Raw genomic sequence first — 21798 nt, 5'->3', positions numbered from 1 at the left:
CTTTGCCTGTTTGATGGTTTGTAAACTTCCGACTTCAACTGTAAGTTTTCAGACCATTTGCTATGAGACTTGAAATTGAGCTCACATCAATACTTGATGTTTCTACAACTTTATTGGAGTCCACCTGTGGTAAATTCAATTGATTGGACATTATTTGGAAAGGCACACTCCTGTCTATATAAGGCCCCACAGTTGACAGTGCATGTCAGAGCAAAAACCAAGCCATGAGGTTGAAAGAATTGTCCGTAGAGCTCTGAGACAGGATTGTGTCAAGGTACATATCTGGGGAAGGGTAACAAAACATTTCTGCAGCATTGAAGGTCCCCAAGAACACAGTGGCCTCCATCATTATTAAATGGAAGAAGTTTGGAACCACCAAGACTCTTCCTAGAACTGGCCGACCCGGCCAAAATGAGCAATCGGTGGAGAAGGGCTTTGGTCTGAGAGAAAACAAAGAACCTGATGGTCACTCTTACAGAGTTCCTCTGTGGAGATGGGGGAATCTTCCAGAAGGACAACCATCTCTGCAGCACTCCACCAAATAGGCCCTTATGGTAGAGTGGCTAGATGGAAGCCACTCCTCAGTAAAGGGCACATTAAAGCCCTTTTAGAGTTTGCCAAAAGGCACCTTTAGGACTCTCAGACCATGAGAAACAAGATTCTCTGGTCTGATGAAACCAAGATTGATCTCTTTGGCCTGAATACTATGCGTCACATCTGAAGGAAACCAGGCATTATTCATCACCTGGTCAATACCATCCCTATGGTGAAGCATGATGGTGGCAGCATCATGCTGTGGGGATGTTTTTCAACGGCAGGGACTGGGACAATAGTCAGGATCAAGGGAAAGATGAACTGAGCAAAGTACAGAGAAATCCTTGGTGAAAACCTGCTCCAGAGCTCTCAGAACCTCCGAATGGGGGCAAAGGTTCACCTTCCAACAGGACAATGATCCTAAGCACACAGCCAAGACAACGCAGGTTTTGGCTTCGGGACAAAACTCTGAAGGTCCTTGAGTGGCCCAGCCAGAGCCTGAACTTAAACCTGATCAACATTTCTGGAGAGACCTGATAATAGCTGTGCAGCTACGCCCCCCCCCCCCATCCCACTTCAAATCAAATCAAATGTTATTTGTCACATACACACGGTTAGCAGATGTTAATGCGAGTGCAGCGAAATACAATTTCACATCAACTACCTTATACACACCAGTGTAAAGGAATGAATAAGAATATGTACATAAAATATATATGGATGAGCGATGGCATAGGCAAGATGCAGTAGATGGTATAGAGTACAGTATATACATATGAGATGAGCAGTGTAGGATATGTAAGCATTATATAAAGTGACATAGTTTAAAGTGACTAGTGATACATGTATTGCATCCAATGTTTAATTATTAAAGTGGCTGGAGATAGAGTCAGTATGTTGGCAGCAGCCACTCAATGTAGGTGATGGCTGTTTAACAGCGTGATGGCCTTGAGATAGAAGCTGTTTTTCAGTCTCTTGGTCCCAGCTTTGATGCACCTGTACTGACCTTGCCTTCTGGATGCTAACGGGGTGAACAGGCAGTGGCTCGGGTGGTTGCTGTCCTTGATGATCTTTTTGGCCTTCCTGTGATATCGGGTGGTGTAGGTGTCCTGGAGAGCAGGTAGTTTGCCCCCGGTGATGCGTTGTGCAGACCTCACTACCCTCTGGAGAGCCTTACAGTTGTGGGCGGAGCAGTTGCCGTACCAGGCGGTGATACAGCCTGACTGAATGCTCTCGATTGTGCATCTGTAAAGGTTTGTGAGTGATTTTGGCGACAAGCCAATTTTTTTTAGCCTGCTGAGGTAGAAGAGGCGCTGTTGCGCCTTCTTCACCACGCTGTCTGTGTGGGTGGACCATTCCAGTTTGTCCGTGATGTGTACGCGGAGGAAGTTAAAAGTTTCCACTTTCTCCACTACTGTCCCGTCGATGTGGATAGGGGGGTGTTCCCTCTGCTGAGCTTGAGAGGATCTGCAGAGAAGAGTGGGAGAAATTCCCCAAATACAGGTGTGCCAAGTGTATCGTCAAACCCAAGAAAACTCAAAGCTGTAATTGCTGCCAAAGGTGCTTTGAAAAAGTACTGAGTAAAGGGTCTGAATACTTATGTAAATTAGTTATTATTATTTTATTTTATTTATAAACTTCAAAAAAACTGTTTTTGCTTTGTCATTATGGTGTATATTATAGTATTATAGTGTGTGTTGATTGATGAAGAAAAAAAGTGTTTTAATCTATTTTAGAATAAGGCTGTAACGTCACAAAATGTGGAAAAGGTCTGAATACTTTCCGAATGCACTGTATATGCAAATAGCCATTGCCTTATATGGATCTGTGCCATTCACTTTGAACAGGACTGTGTTTACAGCATGAACGGTCACTTGTAGATTGTCACTTGTGCACGTGTTGACACTTGTGCACATTTGTTCATATTCTTTGCGAGTTAGTGATTCATTAGCACAGTTAAGGCTCATTTCTAGGAGTGGTTGCTTCCTACAAGAGCACAAAATGTGTGCATTTCTAGATATTTTTGAAAAGCGAGTAAGGTAAAGAGCTTTTCTTTATGTCTTAAAGGGGCAATGTTGTATTTTGAGACAGCCTTGAATAATCTAAGTAGCCAGTAGGCAGAGGGTAGCATAATTTGTCTGATTCTCTGTAATAATGGTATGGGAATAATAATTAACTATATTTTGTAAAGTGGTTTCTTGCATCAAACACAACCTTTTCAATCACCTGAGCCCTAGGACCTGAGCCCTAGGAGGACCTGAGCCCTAGGACCATGCCCCAGGACTACCTGACATGATGACTCCTTGCTGTCCCCAGTCCACCTGGCCATGCTGCTGCTCCAGTTTCAACTGGCCTGGGCCCTAGGACCATGTCCCAGGACTACCTGACATGAGGACTCCTTGCTGTCCCCAGTCCACCTGGCCATGCTCCTGCTCCAGTTTCAACTGTTCTGCCTTACTATTATTCAACCATGCTGGTCATTTATGAACATTTGAACATCTTGGCCACGTTCTGTTATAATCTCCACCCGGCACAGCCAGAAGAGGACTGGCCACCCCACATATGCTCTCTCTAATTCTCTCTTTCTTTCTCTCTCTCGGAGGACCTGAGCCCTAGGACCGTGCCCCAGGACTACCTGACATGATGGCTCCTTGCTGTCCCCAGTCCACCTGACTGTGCTGCTGCTCCAGTTTCAACTGTTCTGCCTTATTATTATTTGACCATGCTGGTCATTTATGAACATTTGAACATCTTGGTCATGTTCTGTTATAATCTCTACCCGGCACAGCCAGAAGAGGACTGGCCACCCCACATAGCCCGGTTCCTCTCTAGGTTTCTTCCTAGGTTTTGGCCTTTCTAGGGAGTTTTTCCTAGCCACCGTGCTTTTACACCTGCATTGTTTGCTGTTTGGGGTTTTAGGCTGGGTTTCTGTACAGCACTTTGAGATATCAGCTGATGTACGAAGGGCTATATAAATAAATTTGATTTGATTTGATTTGAATCATCTTATTGTCTGAAAGACAAGTGGATAAACAGGTTAATGTCAAGTCCTGCATGTTTTTTTCTTCTAAAGTTTCATGGAATTTAGACTTACATTGAACACCACACATTTGCTGCTACTGTAGGTTGAACGATCTAACAGCTATATTCATGTTAAAATGTAATGGGATTCATTTTTCTCCATTGTTTTTGATGGTAGGACACTCTGGCAGGCCTACATTATGATCAAATCTCGCTCTAGCGGGACGGGCACCGAGCAGGCTGACTTTGGTAGTCAGTTGAACAGTGTTTCAGCCGACAAATTGTTGCTCCTGGGTTAAGCGAGCACATGTTTCGGAGGATTCATGACTTGACCTTCGCCTCTCACGAGCCCATTGGGGAGTTGCAGTGATGAGAGAAGATGGCAATTGGGGAGAACAAGGGGGTAAAAAAAATAAAAAATAACACTCAACAAAATCCATTATATTTATCATAGTGATTCAGGAGTAACATTAAAACAGAATAACATTAGGACAACTATACTAAAAAACCAACCTCAAATAAATGAAATGAATGAAAGAATAGTCAGATTAACTGATAATTAAAATAGCAGTGTAGATGGCACTATATTTAATACATGTGTAGGGGACTTCTGAAATTCTACAAACTGTGGCACAGAAGAAAGAAAAAGCATACTCCAAATCCAGAGGTTGTGAATTCAAAGCACAGGTGGGGTCATATTGGAAAGTCAGTACTAAATGATCATGTCAAATGCAATAACATTGTCATTGTTTAAAGAATTTACACTATTTTAGCTGAATAGCATACCACTTACCTTAAAACCCTGATACATTTTTCATTACTTCATATACACTACATGACCAAAGTATTGTCGAACACCTCATACCAAAATCATGGGCGTTAATATGGAGTTGGCCCCCCCTTTGCTGCTGTAACAACCTCCACTCTTCTGGGAAGAGTGGAGGTTGGAACATTGCTGCCATTCAGCCACAAGACCATTAGTGAGGTCAGGCACTGATTTTGGGTGATTCGACCTGGTGTAAGAGTATAACTTTAGACCGTCCCCTCGCCCATACCTGGGCGCGAACCAGGGACCCTCTGCACACATCAACAACAGTCACCCTCGAAGCATCGTTACCCATCGCTCCACAAAAGCCACGTCCCTGGCAGGGCAAGGGGAACCACTACTTCAAGGTCTCAGGGCAAGCGATGTCACCAATTGAAATGCTATTTAGCGCGCACCACCGCTAACTAGCTAGCCGTTTCACATCCGTTACACCGGCTCGCAGTCGGCGTCCCAATTCATCCCAAAGGTGTTCGATAGAGTTGAGTTCAGGGCTCTGTGAAGGCCAGTCAAGTTCTTCCACACTGATCTCGAAAAACCAATTCTGTATGGACCTCGTTTTGTGCATGGGGGCATTGTCATGCTGAAACAGGAAAGGGCCTTCCCAAAACTTTTGCCACAAAGTTGGAAGCACAGAATCGTCTAGAATGTCATTGTATGCTGTAGCGTTAAGATTTCTCTTCACTGGAACTAAGGGGCCTAGCCTGAACCATGAAAAACAGCCCCAGACCATTATTCCTCCTCCACCAAACTTTACATTTGACACTATGCATTTGGGCAGGTAGCGTTCTTCTGGCATCCGCCAAACCCAGATTTGTCCGTCAAACTTCCAGATGGTGAAGTGTGATTCATCACTACAAAGAACACATTTCCACTGCTCCAGAGTCCAATGGCGGAAAGCTTTACACCACTCCAGCCGATGCTTGACATTGTGCATGGTGATCTAAGGCTTGTGTGTGTGTGGCTGCTCGGCCGAAGCTCCCGATGACCAGTTCTTCCAGGGACAGTTTGGAACTCTGTAGAGTGTGTTGCAAAGGACAGATTTGGCAGTCCCATTATGTGTGCTTGTGTGGCCTGTCACTTTGCGGCTGAGTTGTTGTTGCTCCTAGACGTTTCCACTTCACAATAACAGCACCCACAGTTGACTGGGGCAGCTCTAGCAGGGCAGAAATTTGGGCAATTCGACTGCCAATGTTTGTCTATGGAGATTGCATTGCTGTGTGCTCAATTTTATACACCTGTCAGCAACGGTGTGGCTGAAATAGCCGAATCCACTAATTTCAAGGTGTGTCCACATACTTCTGTATATATAGTGTATAATGGTTTGGGACACCTAGGACAATCAGGGGAGCTTCAGGGGACCATGACACAACGTACCAAGAACGTCTTAAAAAATGTCTTCAGGGGTGTCCCTGGGACAAACCGGGAATTAAACAAAATGACACAACTTCCCAAGAAAGATCTAAAAATGTTCTCGGGGACATCCCCGGGACAAACCAGGAACTAGACAAAACCTACAGGGAACAAAGACACGTCCCAAGAAAAGTCCTAGAGAACGTTCCCTTGGAACCACCACACAATGTCTAAGGACTAGTAAAATGAACATCCTGAGAATGTCCTAAAAAGGTCCTGATATGGTCCTCAGTGACATCCTAGGAACGTATAGGGGACTAGACAAAGGTCCCCCAGAGAACATTGCCTTTGGACCATCACACAACGTTCGAAACTCTTAAGGGACCTAATGGGAATGTCACCGAATGTGCTCAGGACATCCCCTGTTTGCTAGGTATGCTCATCATCAAATTCAGTACTGAGCACTCCACGAAGCCTACATTCTCTACATGCTCAAATAGACAAGTCAAATGTTAAGGTAATTAAAAAACACACAAAAACTATGTGAATATCAAGTCATATGTAAGGTTAGAATATGGTAAGAACAACATTCATGTCTTGGCTTTGGCTAAATAGATATGCGTCGTTCCATAAATAGAGTGCTTTTTGGGTAGTGTAATTCTGTCAAAAATAACTATTTTATGGTTAAAATAACAATTGTTTTTACCAAATGTTTATATTCTGTCATAAGTACTCATGTTCAACTTAATAAAAATCATGTTTTACCATCTCAAGATCAAGTTAAGAAAAATGCCAATTAAAGTAACAGGGTTGACAATTTCATCTTAAAATCAACTATAAATCCCCTTGTGACAGGGGAATGGAAGCATGTTGTGTGCAATTAAATGCAAACTTAACAAAACATTTGAACTTGTTAAAACATGTTACTCATAGATAGATGGGCTACACATCTATTATGCTCAACGTACTCAGTTTTCTACCACAAAACACCATAAAATAGCCAAAAAGAGTATCACCTGCTTTTACACTATGATTTGACTACTAGATGTTACATGTTTTCTTTTGATAAAAAAAGGTATAGTTTTACTATATTAAAACAAGAGTTCAGTTCATGTTACAGGGTTGAGCTTAAAATGAGGGGCAAACTTAAATTAATCACTAAATCGCATATAATAAATAGTTATCTTCAGAAATGTCAATGCAACAAAGATTCTCCTGCCCCCGCAAAACACATACACACACACAACCAGACATTGATTTATTAATTGGAGAAAGCTTGTGTCAGGTACAGAACATTTCCTAGGATTTTATACCTGCAGCAACACTAGCAGGGGCTTAACTATGATGTGAATACATGTAACTACAGTCGCAAACTTAAATATAATAATAATATATAATAATATATGCCATTTAGCAGACGCTTTTATCCAAAGTGACTTACTGTCATCAATTTTCAAACATCAATTTTTTAAGAACGACACTTTTTATGACCATCTGTTGTTGAGTTCAACTTAATTTCCCAACTGGTTAAACCCCTACCCATTCCCATGGACACACATACTGGTAGTCATGTCTCGTTTGCATATTCATGTATAGTACAAGTGTCATTGACTCACAGGAGTTGGAGAGATGGCATGTGAGCAAACATGGTCTCCTTGATCTCGGAGAAGGACCCGTTGACAATGCTCCTGAAAGATAGTAAGATTATGGAGTAATAAAAGATTACGTTTAGGGGACCGAGTGGCACAGCGATCTAAGGCATTGCTAGAGGCATCACTACCAAACCGGGTTCGATCCCGGGCTGTATCACAACCAGCCATGATCAAGGAGTCCCATTGGGCGGCACACAATTGGCCCAGCGTCGTCCGGGTTAATGGAGGGTTTGGCTGGGGTAGGCCGTCATTGAAAGTAAGAATTTTTTCTTAACTTAAATAAAGGTAAATATAAATATAAATATATATCTAGAAAAAAGGTACAGTTTCAGAGGAGGCAGGCCAGAGGAGGCAGACCAGTTGTAGCAGTGCAATGATCAGTGGACAGACTTGTTTTTTTTTGTTGGTTTTTTTACAGTGCAGGAGAGTATGTACATGCAATTGAAGTCGGAAATTTACATACACCTTATCCACATGCATTTAAACTCAGTTTTTTCACAATTCCTGACATTTAATCCGAGTAGAAATTCCCTGTTTTATGTCAGTTAGGATCACCACTTTATTTTAAGAATGTGAAATGTCAGAACAATAGTAGAGAGGGATTTATTTCAGCTTTTATTTCTTTCACCACATTCCCAGTGGGTCAGAAGTTTACATACACTCAATGAGTATTTGATAGCATTGCCCTTAAATTGTTTAACTTGGGTCAAACGTTTTGGGTAGACTTCCCACTATAAATTGGGTGAATCCCAGTCCTCCTGACAGAGCTGGTGTAACTGAGTCAATTTTGTAGGCCTCTTTGCTCACACACGCTTTTTATGTTCTGTCCACACATTTTCTATAGGATTGAGGTCCGTGCTTTGTGATGGCCACTCCAATACCTTGACTTTGTTGTCCTTAAGCCATTATGCCACAACATTGGAAGTATGCTTGGTGGTCATTGTCCATTTGGAAAACCCATTTGCGACCAATCTTTAACTTCCCGACTGATGTCTTGAGATGTTGCTTCAATATATCCACGTAATTTTCCTCCCTCATGATGCTATCTATTTTGTGAAGTGCACCAGTCCCTCCTGCAGCCAAGCACCCCCACAACATGATGCTGCCAGCCCCGTTGGTTGGGATGGTGTTCTTCGGCTTGCAAGCCTCCCCCTTTTTTCCTCCAAACATAACGATGGTCATCATGGCCAAACAGTTCTATTTTTGTTTCATCAGACCAGAGGACATTTCTCCAAAAAGTACAATCTTTGTCCCCAGGCTACTGCATTCTCAGTTGGCGCTATAACAAGATTTCACACACATGGTACGTGTGGAGTGAAGATTACACTGCTTTGTGAGTGTGTTGTTGGGAACAGAAGATTGATTGGCTGTGGGATACAGTATGAGGAAAAATTGATTTTGATTGTGGCAGGCAAGAATAATACTATTTACACCCAGGTTGCATCCCCTACTGCCATTTAGACCTTGAACTCTGATGTCATGCAGGTGAAAGAGGACCCAAAAGCGACTTGGCGAAAACAGAGTCTTTAATCCAGTAAAGTAAATACAAACAAAAAACACAACTTTCACTCGAAATGACGAGGACAAAACTGGAGACTCGATCTTGAACAGCAGGTGAACAGCAGGTTGCCTCGGGAAGGCACTTGAACCAGACAGACTCAGACACCTGCTCACCACGCAGCATCTGAGGAAAACACGACACGACAGGGCGATACACAAACACAGCACGGTGAATTCTAGACAAGGAACCGACAGGACAGGAACGGAACACAAAGGAAGAAATAGGGACTCTAATCAGGGAAAGGATCGGGAACAGGTGTGGGAAGACTAAATGATTGATTAGGGGAATAGGAACAGCTGGGAGCAGGAACGGAACGATAGAGAGAAGAGAGAGCGAGAGAGTGAGAGAGGGAGGGGGAGAGAGGGGATAGAAAGAGGGAAAGAACCTAATAAGACCAGCAGAGGGAAACGAATAGAATGGGAAGCACAGGGACAAGACAAGATAATAAATGACAAAACATGACAGTACCCCCCACTCACCGAGCGCCTCCTGGCGCACTCGAGGAGGAATCCTGGCGGCAACGGAGGAAATCATCAATGAGTGAACGGTCCAGCACGTCCCGAGACGGAACCCAACTCCTCTCCTCAGGACCGTAACCCTCCCAATCCACTAAGTATTGGTGACCCCGTCCCCGAGAACGCATGTCCATGATCTTATGTACCTTGTAAATAGGTGCGCTCTCGACAAGGACGGGAGGGGGAGGGAAGACGAACGGGGGTGCGAAGAAAGGGCTTAACACAGGAGACATGGAAGACAGGATGGACGCGACGAAGATGTCGCGGAAGAAGCGAGTCGCACAGCGACAGGATTGACGACCTGGGAGACACGGAACGGACCAATGAACCGCGGAGTCAACTTACGAGAAGCTGTCGTAAGAGGAAGGTTGCGAGTGGAAAGCCACACTCTCTGGCCGCAACAATACCTTGGACTCTTAATCCTGCGTTTATTGGCGGCTCTCACAGTCTGTGCCCTGTAACGGCAAAGTGCAGACCTCACCCTCCTCCAGGTGCGCTCACAACGTTGGACAAACGCTTGAGCGGAGGGAACGCTGGACTCGGCAAGCTGGGATGAGAACAGAGGAGGCTGGTAACCCAGACTACTCTGAAACGGAGATAACCCGGTAGCAGACGAAGGAAGCGAATTGTGAGCGTATTCTGCCCAGGGGAGCTGTTCTGCCCAAGACGCAGGGTTTCTGAAAGAAAGGCTGCGTAGTATGCGACCAATCGTCTGATTGGCCCTCTCTGCTTGACCGTTAGACTGGGGATGAAACCCGGAAGAGAGACTGACGGACGCACCAATCAAACGACAGAACTCCCTCCAAAACTGTGACGTGAATTGCGGGCCTCTGTCTGAAACGGCGTCTAACGGGAGGCCATGAATTCTGAATACATTCTCGATAATGATTTGTGCCGTCTCCTTAGCGGAAGGAAGTTTAGCGAGGGGAATGAAATGTGCCGCCTTAGAGAACCTATCGACAACCGTAAGAATCACAGTCTTCCCCGCAGACAAAGGCAGACCGGTAATGAAGTCTAGGGCGATGTGAGACCATGGTCGAGAAGGAATGGGGAGCGGTCTGAGACGACCGGCAGGAGGAGAGTTACCCGACTTAGTCTGCGCGCAGTCCGAACAAGCAGCCACGAAACGGCGCGTGTCACGCTCCTGAGTCGGCCACCAAAAGCGCTGGCGAATAGACGCAAGAGTGCCTCGAACACCGGGATGACCAGCTAACTTGGCAGAGTGAGCCCACTGAAGAACAGCCAGACGAGTGGAAACAGGAACGAAAAGGAGGTTACTAGGACAAGCGCGCGGCGACGCAGTGTGCGTGAGTGCTTGCTTAACCTGTCTTTCAATTCCCCAGACTGTTAACCCGACAACACGCCCATAAGGAAGAATCCCCTCGGGATCAGTAGAAGCCACAGAAGAACTAAACAGACGGGATAAGGCATCAGGCTTGGTGTTCTTGCTACCCGGACGGTAAGAAATCACAAACTCGAAACGAGCGAAAAACAACGCCCAACGAGCTTGACGGGCATTAAGTCGTTTGGCAGAACGGATGTACTCAAGGTTCTTATGGTCTGTCCAAACGACAAAAGGAACGGTCGCCCCCTCCAACCACTGTCGCCATTCGCCTAGGGCTAAGCGGATGGCGAGCAGTTCACGGTTACCCACATCATAGTTGCGCTCAGATGGCGACAGGCGATGAGAAAAATAAGCGCAAGGATGAACCTTATCGTCAGACTGGAAGCGCTGGGATAGAATGGCTCCCACGCCTACCTCTGAAGCGTCAACCTCGACAATGAATTGTCTAGTGACGTCAGGAGTAACGAGGATAGGAGCGGACGTAAAACGTTCTTTTAGAAGATCAAAAGCTCCCTGGGCGGAACCGGACCACTTAAAACACGTCTTGACAGAAGTAAGAGCTGTGAGAGGGGCAGCAACTTGACCGAAATTACGAATGAAACGCCGATAGAAATTAGCGAAACCTAAAAAGCGCTGCAACTCGACACGTGACCTTGGAACGGGCCAATCACTGACAGCTTGGACCTTAGCGGAATCCATCTGAATGCCTTCAGCGGAAATAACGGAACCGAGAAAAGTAACGGAGGAGACATGAAAAGAGCACTTCTCAGACTTTACGTAGAGACAATTCTCTAAAAGGCGCTGTAGAACACGTCGAACGTGCTGAACATGAATCTCGAGTGACGGAGAAAAAATCAGGATATCGTCAAGATAGACAAAAGCAAAGATGTTCAGCATGTCTCTCAGAACATCATTAACTAATGCCTGAAAAACAGCTGGCGCATTGGCGAGACCAAACGGCAGAACCCGGTACTCAAAATGCCCTAACGGAGTGTTAAACGCCGTTTTCCACTCGTCCCCCTCTCTGATGCGCACGAGATGGTAAGCGTTACGAAGGTCCAACTTAGTAAAGCACCTGGCTCCCTGCAGAATCTCGAAGGCTGATGACATAAGGGGAAGCGGATAACGATTCTTAACCGTTATGTCATTCAGCCCTCGATAATCCACGCAGGGGCGCAGAGTACCGTCCTTCTTCTTAACAAAAAGAACCCCGCCCCGGCCGGAGAGGAAGAAGGCACTATGGTACCGGCGTCAAGAGACACAGACAAATAATCCTCGAGAGCCTTACGTTCGGGAGCCGACAGAGAGTATAGTCTACCCCGAGGAGGAGTGGTCCCCGGAAGGAGATCAATACTACAATCATACGACCGGTGAGGAGGAAGGGAGTTGGCTCGGGACCGACTGAAGACCGTGCGCAGATCATGATATTCCTTCGGCACTCCTGTCAAATCGCCAGGTTCCTCCTGAGAAGTAGGGACAGAAGAAACGGGAGGGATGGCAGACATTAAACACTTCACATGACAAGAAACGTTCCAGGATAGGATAGAATTACTAGACCAATTAATAGAAGGATTATGACATACTAGCCAGGGATGACCCAAAACAACAGGTGTAAACGGTGAACGAAAAATCAAAAAAGAAATAGTCTCACTGTGGTTACCAGATACTGTGAGGGTTAAAGGTAGTGTCTCAAATCTGATACTGGGAAGATGACTACCATCTAAGGCGAACATGGGCGTAGGCTTCTCTAACTCTCTGAAAGGAATGTCATGTTTCCGAACCCATGCTTCGTCCATGAAACAACCCTCAGCCCCAGAGTCTATCAAGGCACTACATGTAGCACCCGAACCGGTCCAGCGTAGATGGACCGACAAAGTAGTACAGGATCTTGATGGAGAGACTTGAGTAGTTGCGCTCACCTGTAGCCCTCCGCTTACAGATGAGCTCTGGCTTTTACTGGACATGAATTAACAAAATGTCCAGCAACTCCGCAATAGAGGCACAGGCGGTTGGTGATCCTCCGTTCCCTCTCCTTAGTCGAGATGCGAATCCCTCCCAGCTGCATGGGCTCAGACTCTGAGCCAGAGGAGGGAGATGGTTGCGATGCGGAGCAGGGAAACACCGTTGATGCGAGCTCTCTTCCACGAGCCCGGTGACGAAGATCTACCCGTCGTTCTATGCGGATGGCGAGAGCAATCAAAGAGTCCACATCTGAAGGAACCTCCCGGGAGAGAATCTCATCCTTAACCACTGCGTGGAGTCCCTCCAGAAAACGAGCGAGCAGCGCCGGCTCGTTCCACTCACTAGAGGCAGCAAGAGTGCGAAACTCAATAGAATAATCCGTTATGGACCGTTCACCTTGGCATAAGGAAGCCAGGGCCCTAGAAGCCTCCCTACCAAAAACTGAACGGTCAAAAACCCGAATCATCTCCTCTTTAAAGTTCTGGAACTTGTTAGAGCAATCAGCCCTTGCCTCCCAGATAGCTGTGCCCCATTCTCGAGCCCGGCCAGTAAGGAGTGAAATGACGTAAGCAACCCGAGCTCTCTCTCTAGAGTATGTGTTGGGTTGGAGAGAGAACACAATCTCACACTGCGTGAGAAAGGAGCGGCACTCAGTGGGCTGCCCGGAGTAGCAAGGTGGGTTATTAACCCTAGGTTCTGGAGGCTCGGCAGGCCAGGAAGTAACAGGTGGCACGAGACGTAGACTCTGGAACTGTCCAGAGAGGTCGGAAACCTGAGCGGCCAGGTTCTCCACGGCATGGCGAGCAGCAGACAATTCCTGCTCGTGTCTGCCGAGCATGGCTCCTTGGATCTCGACGGCAGTGTAACGAGCGTCTGAAGTCGCTGGGTCCATTCCTCGGTCGGTTCCTTCTGTCATGCAGGTGAAAGAGGACCCAAAAGCGACTTGGCGAAAACAGAGTCTTTAATCCAGTAAAGTAAATACAAACAAAAAACACAACTTTCACTCGAAATGACGAGGACAAAACTGGAGACTCGATCTTGAACAGCAGGTGAACAGCAGGTTGCCTCGGGAAGGCACTTGAACCAGACAGACTCAGACACCTGCTCACCACGCAGCATCTGAGGAAAACACGACACGACAGGGCGATACACAAACACAGCACGGTGAATTCTAGACAAGGAACCGACAGGACAGGAACGGAACACAAAGGAAGAAATAGGGACTCTAATCAGGGGAAAGGATCGGGAACAGGTGTGGGAAGACTAAATGATTGATTAGGGGAATAGGAACAGCTGGGAGCAGGAACGGAACGATAGAGAGAAGAGAGAGCGAGAGAGTGAGAGAGGGAGGGGGAGAGAGAGGGATAGAAAGAGGGAAAGAACCTAATAAGACCAGCAGAGGGAAACGAATAGAATGGGAAGCACAGGGACAAGACAAGATAATAAATGACAAAACATGACATCTGAGGCTGACCTTATGATACTCCTAGCTTATTGTGTGAAATGTCCATTGTACAATGAATAAATAAAGATCTAATTGAGGGTACAGGTATTTTAAAAACTGTTGAATAAATACAGTACCAGTAAAAATTTTGGACACCTACTCATTCAAGGGTTTTTCTTTATTTTTTACTATTTTCTACATTGTATAATAATAGTGAAGACATCAAACGTTAAAATAACACATATGGATCCATGTAGTAACCAAAAAAAGTGTTAAACAATTCTAAATATATTGTATATTTTAGATTTTTCAAAGTAGCTACCCTTTGCCTTGACACCTTTGCACACTCTTGGCATTAGTGGGACTATCATTTGTTTTTCAACAGGACAATGACCCAACACACCTCCAGGCTGTGTACGGGCTATTTGACCAAGAAGGAGAGTGATGAGTGCTGCATCAGATGACCTGGCCTCCACAATCACCCGACCTCAACCCAATTGAGATGGTTTGGGATGAGTTGGACTGTAGCGTGAAGGAAAAGCAGCCATCAAGTTCTCAGCATACATGGGAACTCCTTCAAGACTAGTGAAGACATCAAAACTATGAAAAGACACACATGGAATAATGTAGTAACCAAAAAAAGTGTTGCATAAATCAAAACATATTTGACAATCTTCAAAGTAGCCACCCTTCGCCTTGATGACAGCTTTGCACACTCTTGGCATTCTTTCAACCAGCCTCACCTGGAATACTTTTCCAACAGTCTTTAAGGAGTTCCCACATATTATGAGCACTTATTGGCTGCTTTTCCTTCACTCTGCGGTCCAACTCATCCCAAACCATCTCAGTTGAGTTGAGGTCAGGTGATTGTGGAGGCCAGGTCATCTGATGCAGCACTCATCACTCTCCTTCTTGGTCAAATAGCAATTACACAGCCTGGAGGTGTCAAACAGATTCAACCACAAAGACCGGTGATGTTTTCCAATGCATTGCAAAAAAGGGCACCTATAGTTAATTTTTTAAAAACATACATTGAATATCGCTTTGAGCATGGTGAAGATATTATTTACACTTTGGATGGTGTATCAGTACACCCAGTTACTACAAAGATAGAGGAATACTTCCTAACTCCGATGCCTGAGGAAGGAAACCACTCAGGAATTTCACCATGAGGCCAATGGTGACTTTAAAACAGTTAGAGTTTAATGGCTATGATAGGATAAATCTGAGGGTGGATCAACAACACTGTAGTTACTTCACAATACTAACCTAAATAACATAGTGAAAAGAAGGACACCTACACAGAATAAAAATATTCCAAAACATACATCCTGTTTGCAATAAGGCACTAAAGTAAAACTGCAAAAAATGTGTTAAAGAAATAAACTTTATGTCCTGAATAGAAAGCGTTGTTTGGGGCAAATCTAACGCAACGCATCACTGAGTACCACTCTTCATGTTTTTTTTGTGTTAATTCTTACATTATTTGCCCAGGACATTTTTTGTGTTATTACATACAGCCGGAAATAACTTTTTGATATCAGAGCAGCGGTAACTCACCAGCATTACAACCAGGAATACGACTTTCCCACATTGGATCCTTTGTTCGTACAGCCCAGGGCAATTAAACTGATTCCAGAGGCTGATCAAAAGCACAGCCGGCGGAGAAGAGGTTTTCGGAGTGGGCGAGAATTTCCTTCCAGAGAGACATCAGGGATTGTAACATACTCTGTTTCATAGAAACATAGTTCTCTCTGGATATACTGTCTTTGTCCATACAGCCAGCTGGGTTCTCAGTATATCTCACAGACAGGAATAAAGAACTCTCCGGGAAGAAGAAAGGTGAGGGTGCATGATTAACCATTGTGATAACATACAGAAACTTAAGTCCTTTTGTTCACCCAACTTAGAATACCTCAAATTCTGACCGTATTACCTCCCAAAATAATTATCTTTGGTTATAGTCACAGCCATGTATATTCCCCCTCAAGCCGATACCACAACGGCCCTTAAAGAACTTCACTGGACTTTACGCAATCTGGAAACCACATATCCCGAGGCCGCATTTATTGTAACTGGGGTTTTTAATAAAGCAAATTTGAGGTAAAAGCTACCGAAGTTCTATCAACACATTGACTGTAGCACTCGACCACTGCTACTCCAACTTCTGGGATGCCTACAAGGCCCTTCCCACCATCCCTTCTGCAAATCTGATCACGACTCCATTTTGCTCCTCCCATTCTATAGGCAGAAACTCAAACAGGAAGCACCTGTGCTAAGTACTATTCAAAGCTGGTCTGACCAATCAGAATCCACCCGTCAAGATTGTTTTGATCAAGCAGACTGGGACATGTTCCAGGTAACCTCTGAGAATAACATTGACAAATACACAGATACTGTGACTGAGCTTATCAGGAAGTTAAAAGGAGATGTTGTACCCAGTGTGACTAAGCAACCACAACCAGAAACAGTGGATAGATGTCAGCATTCGCACAAAACTGAAAGTGTGAACCACTGTATTTAACCATGGCAAGTTGACTGGGAATATGACTGAATACAAACAGTGTAGTTATTCCCTCCACAAGGCAATCAAACAGGCAAAACGTCAGTATAGAGACAAAGTGGAGTTGCAGTTCAACGGTTTGAGACACGACACGTATGTGGCAGGGTCTACAGAATCACAGACTACAAAGGGGTAACCAGCCATGTCACAGACACCGACGTCTTGCTCCCGGACAAGCTAAACACCTTCTTCGCCCGCTTTAAGGATAACACATTGCCACCGACGCGGCCCGCTACCAAGGACTTTGGGCTCTCCTTCTCCGTGGCTGAGGTGAGAAATACTTTTAAGCGTGTTAACACTCGCATGGCTGCCGGCCCAGACGGCATCCCTAGCCGCGTCCTCAGAGCATGTGCAGACCAGCTGGCTGGAGTGTTTACGGACATATTCAATCTCTCCCTATCCCAGTCTGCTGTGCCCACTTGCTTCACAACAATACAGACAAGACACACAACCTAAAAGTAAAGAATGGAATTAAGGAATATATAAATATTAGGATGAGCATTGTCAGAGTGGCATAGATGAAAATACAGTAGAATAGAATACAGTATATACATATGAGATGATTAAAGCAGAAATATGTAACCATTATTAATGTGGCCAGTGATTTCAAGTCAATGTATATGGGGCAGCAGCCTCTAAGGTTCAGGGTTATGTAACTGGGTGGAAGCCGCCTAGTGGTGGCTATTTAATAGTGGCCTTGAAATAGAAGCTGTTTTTCAGTCTCTCTGTCCCAGCTTTGATGCACCTGTACTGACCTCGCCTTCTGGATTATAGCAGGGTGAAAAGGCAGTAGCTTGGGTGGTTGTTGACCTTGATTATCTTTTTTGCCTTCCTGTGACATCGGGTGCTGTAGGTGTCCTTGCGGGTGGGTAGTTTGCCCCTGGTGATGTGTTGGGAAGACCACACCACCCTCTGGTGATACAGCCTGACAGAATGCTCTCAATTGTGCATCTGTAAAGGTTTGTGAGGGTTTTAGGTGTCAAGCCAAATTTCTTCTGCCTCCTGAGACACCGCTCTGTCTGTGTGGGTGGATCATTTCAGATCGTCAGTGATGTGTACGCCGAGGAACTTTGAAGCTTTCCACCTGCTCCCTCCCGTTGATGTGGAGAGGAGCGTGTTCCCTCTGCTGTTTCCTGAAATCCACGATAATCTCCTTTTGTTTTGTTGACGTTGAGTAAGAGGTTCTTTTCCTGACACCACAATCCAATGCAATCACCTCCTCTCTGTAGGCTGTCTCGTCATTGTTGGTAATCAGGCCTACTACTGTTGTATCGTCTGCAAACTTGATGATTGAGTTGGAGGTGTAATTCGCCATGCAGTCATGGGTGAACAGGGAGTACAGGAGGGGGCTGAGCATGCACGCTTGTGGGGCCCCAGTGTTGAGGATCAGCAAAGTGGAGATGTATCCTACCTTCACCACCTGGAGGTAGCCTATCAGGAAGTCCAGGACCCAATTGCACAGGGTGGGGTTGAGACCCAGGGCCTGAAGCTGAATGATGAGCTTGGAGGGTACTATGATCTTAAATGCCGCACTGAAGTCAATGAACAGCATTCTTACATAGGTATTCCTCTGGTCCAGATGGGATAGGGCAGTGTGCAGTGTGATGGTGATCGCATCATCTGTGGACCTATTGGGGCAGTATGCAAATTGAAGTGGGTGTAGGGTGGCAGGTACAGGAACAATGGTGGACATCAGACTTTTAAATAGCCATCACTAGGCGGCTTCCACCCAGTTTCGTAACCCTGAACCTGAACGCTGCCCCATATAGATAGACTTGAAATCACTGGCCACTTTAACGGAACACTAGTCACTTTAATAATGGTTACATATTTTTGCTTTACTCATCTTATATACTGCATTCTATTCTACTGTATTTTAGTCTATGCCACTCTGACAATGCTCATCCTAATATTTATATATTCCTTAATTCCATTATTTTACTATTAGGTTGTGTGCCCTGTCTGTATTGTTGTGAAATTTAAGATATTACTGCACTGTTGTATCTAGAAACACAAGCATTTCGCTACACCCACAATAACATCTGCTACACATGTGTATGTGACAAATAAATCAAATTTGATTTGAGCTGTAATCATTGCCAAAGGTAATTCTAAGATGTATTGAGTCAGGGGTGTGAATACATATGTAATTTAGATATTTCTATATTTCACGTTCAATAAATGTGCTAACATTTCTAAAAACATGTTTTCAATTTGTCCACAAAATGTGGAACAAGTCAAGGGGTGTGACTACTTTCTGAAGGCACTGTTTATTTAAATCCATCAGTTTCCTTTTTGTATTGACAAAAAAAAAATGGAGCCCTAAAATTAATATTCTTGCCTGCCTATCTTTTCTGATTATTTACCTGTAGAACATTCCTCATTACTTAACTAGGCAAGTCAATTAATTAAGAGCAAATTCTTATTTACAATGAAGGCCTACTCCTGACGACAGTGACCCAATTGTGCGCTGCCCTATGTGATTCCCAATCACGGCCGATTGTGATACAGCCTAGAATCAAACCAGGGTCTGTAGTTGCCCCTCTAGCAATGATATGAAATGCCTTAGACCCCTGCGCCACTCGGGAACCCTCTGGAGTGGTTACTGATACAGAGTTTTGCCAAATACGGATATTGCTGTGCATGTGCAGGATATTTTTTGTGCTCACTTAGCTGGCGCCACTCACCCCTCCGTGATCGTCTTTGTCTGGTCACTGGGGTAGTTTACACATTTCATGTTGTACACAACACTGTTCAAACAATTGTATTCGATTCCTCAGTAGGCATAAACGCGATTTCATGTTTTTTTCAGGAGTGGATTAGGCTACATGCAGCTGTTTTACACAAAATAAAATATCGACATGTTGGTCCAAAATGTGTTGTTAGTATTGCAAGCATACTATACATACAACACAAACAGGCCATCTAGCGGTTCCATGGTCTTCTTAGCTGCTGACATGCATTCAGCTATTTATTATCGACACGATGCAAAACGAACTCGCCCAATGTCCGATTATTTTTTTTACCGGTCCTTATACATTTTTTTCGGGAACCATGATATGGCAGCAACTATAAAGATTAGTCCACATAATCATACAAAATGTGTCCAAAGTGTAAGGACTGCGTCCTGCTTGTGCACCTGCAATATCCGTTACAACAGATAGAGAAGGTTGATAATATATATATTTTGGAATATTCGTTCAAATCGCTGCAAGGTTTTTATTTCAGATATTCAGAAAAATATGAGGCAAAACAAAGGCAACATCATGGCTCAGAAAAGCGAAACGTGGAGGGAGGGGGTGTACGAGCAGCAGCTAAATTAGAAAACGTAAAATAACACATGCGCAGAATGTGATTCGGATCTTTAAAAAAAAAGAGCTTTCCGGACGCAAACACACCATATCCGTAGCCATGGCCTAATTTTGATCCGTATGAAGAGGTATTTTGTTTGGTATAGTTAATGACATTCATTATTGTTGTATTTCCCCACAAATCTCAGATTAGACTCAGATTGGTAAATGGGGGATGGTTGTAACAGGGTTAGTTGTAAACGCAGGTTATCAAAAATGATATCATATATTATGGTATTTAGACATATTTACATAATTGTATAAAATTTCACGTCTTTACATCAACTAGAAATAAGATAAAAATATATATATTAAGTACATTGGAATGCTAATAAATTCTGGCTACACCTTTTCTGGTCAATATGGCATTCTTAAACTGTAAAAAACATTTGTCCATTTAGTTATTTTTATCTTAATATCAGTTTCAAATCGTAACATTATTCTATAACCCCACATTTCTACAATTGAAGACAGTGTTACATTTAACCTAGTCTGTGGGGTTAAATGTAACATTTCACCTCCACCACCTTCGGTTTAAATTGTACATGACTGGTATGTCCTAGAAACGTAGTGACAGTGGGCAATGGTAGCTGAGACATGTAGCCTATGTTTGTATAAAAATATTATTAATCTCACTCAGTTTTTTTCAGAAATAAGCAAAAGTGTTTGCCACGGTCTCCCCTATGTCATTGCATGTATAGATATATATATATACACATATATTATAACAAGCTTGTGCGAGTGTCACCACAAACATCTCTTAGCCTATAAAATATGAGATATGTAGGCCTACTATAACTCGTTCGTTCATATGTCATAACTTGCATTAGCGGCAAAGACAATTATTAGTAGCCTAGACTAAATCAGGTATGCCTGAAGTTACTTACAGTGAATTAATGTCGTTCGGGATGATCCTTGGGACATAGGAAGATCCAAAACAAATGATGGACTCCTTGGAACAGCTGCATGCTGAAGGACATCTGGAAACCCTTTTTAAAGAAATCGGCGTAGCTATGTACAAGCACACAACTGAAAATAATACGCAGTTTTTAACTATTGACAGCATATTTTTTTGTCGGACTTGCATGTGTGAGATAGCAATACACGCCGGGCGATTGCAAAGCTTCCTTCCACCCTGCGACATGAAATGCTGCACTGAACCCCTTACATCAGCAATTCAGCTGCAGCTCCCTTCTCGCAATTTAATTATTTATTATACCCAGTACTCTGTTGATAGTTTGGTTAAAGATCTCCACAGCGGACTTTCGAGTGTAGCCGCATAGGTTTAGGGTGCGCTTGTTTATAAACTTCAATGAATACCGGTATGATTTTTGTAGGCAAATTGCAATTATGTGAAAATACTTATTTTCTGGACATTGAATTACAATTTAAAAGAGAAAATGGAGCCAACTGAAGATTGCTGTGTGGAATATGTATTATTGCTCCCATCTGTCACATGCACTTATGTTTGCTTTTTCAAAAGCTGACCAAGAGAAAAAAAACAATAGAACACTTCAACATTCTCAGTAAAGGTTACAGAAACGTTTTTGTCTTGCTATGACTGTGATATGTGGTTGTTTATATACCTTAATTGAATGCACTGACTGTAGATCTCTAAATGATCAAAATGTAAATGTAAAAATTGCCTGGTTCTAATGAGCCCCGCTCCAAACAT

General features: G+C 44.0%; 1 protein-coding gene across 1 annotated transcript in view; it reads right to left on the bottom strand.

Annotated features, from left to right (window-relative positions):
* Positions 1 to 21311, bottom strand: part of lgi2a (leucine-rich repeat LGI family, member 2a) — a 39815-nt gene extending 18504 nt beyond the window's left edge. The window contains exons 1-2 of the mRNA XM_046329095.1: positions 21011 to 21311; positions 7348 to 7419 (exon numbers count right to left, since the gene is read on the bottom strand). Coding sequence (XP_046185051.1) covers positions 7348 to 7419; positions 21011 to 21267 — 329 coding nt within the window. The 5' untranslated portion in view covers positions 21268 to 21311. The remainder of the gene's footprint in view (positions 1 to 7347; positions 7420 to 21010) is intronic.
* Between the last annotated feature and the right edge of the window lie 487 nt (positions 21312 to 21798).

Source organism: Oncorhynchus gorbuscha, linkage group LG25 (genome assembly GCF_021184085.1).
Source record: "Oncorhynchus gorbuscha isolate QuinsamMale2020 ecotype Even-year linkage group LG25, OgorEven_v1.0, whole genome shotgun sequence".
Lineage (NCBI taxonomy): Eukaryota > Metazoa > Chordata > Actinopteri > Salmoniformes > Salmonidae > Oncorhynchus > Oncorhynchus gorbuscha.
This window is presented reverse-complemented; position numbering and strand designations above follow the sequence as displayed.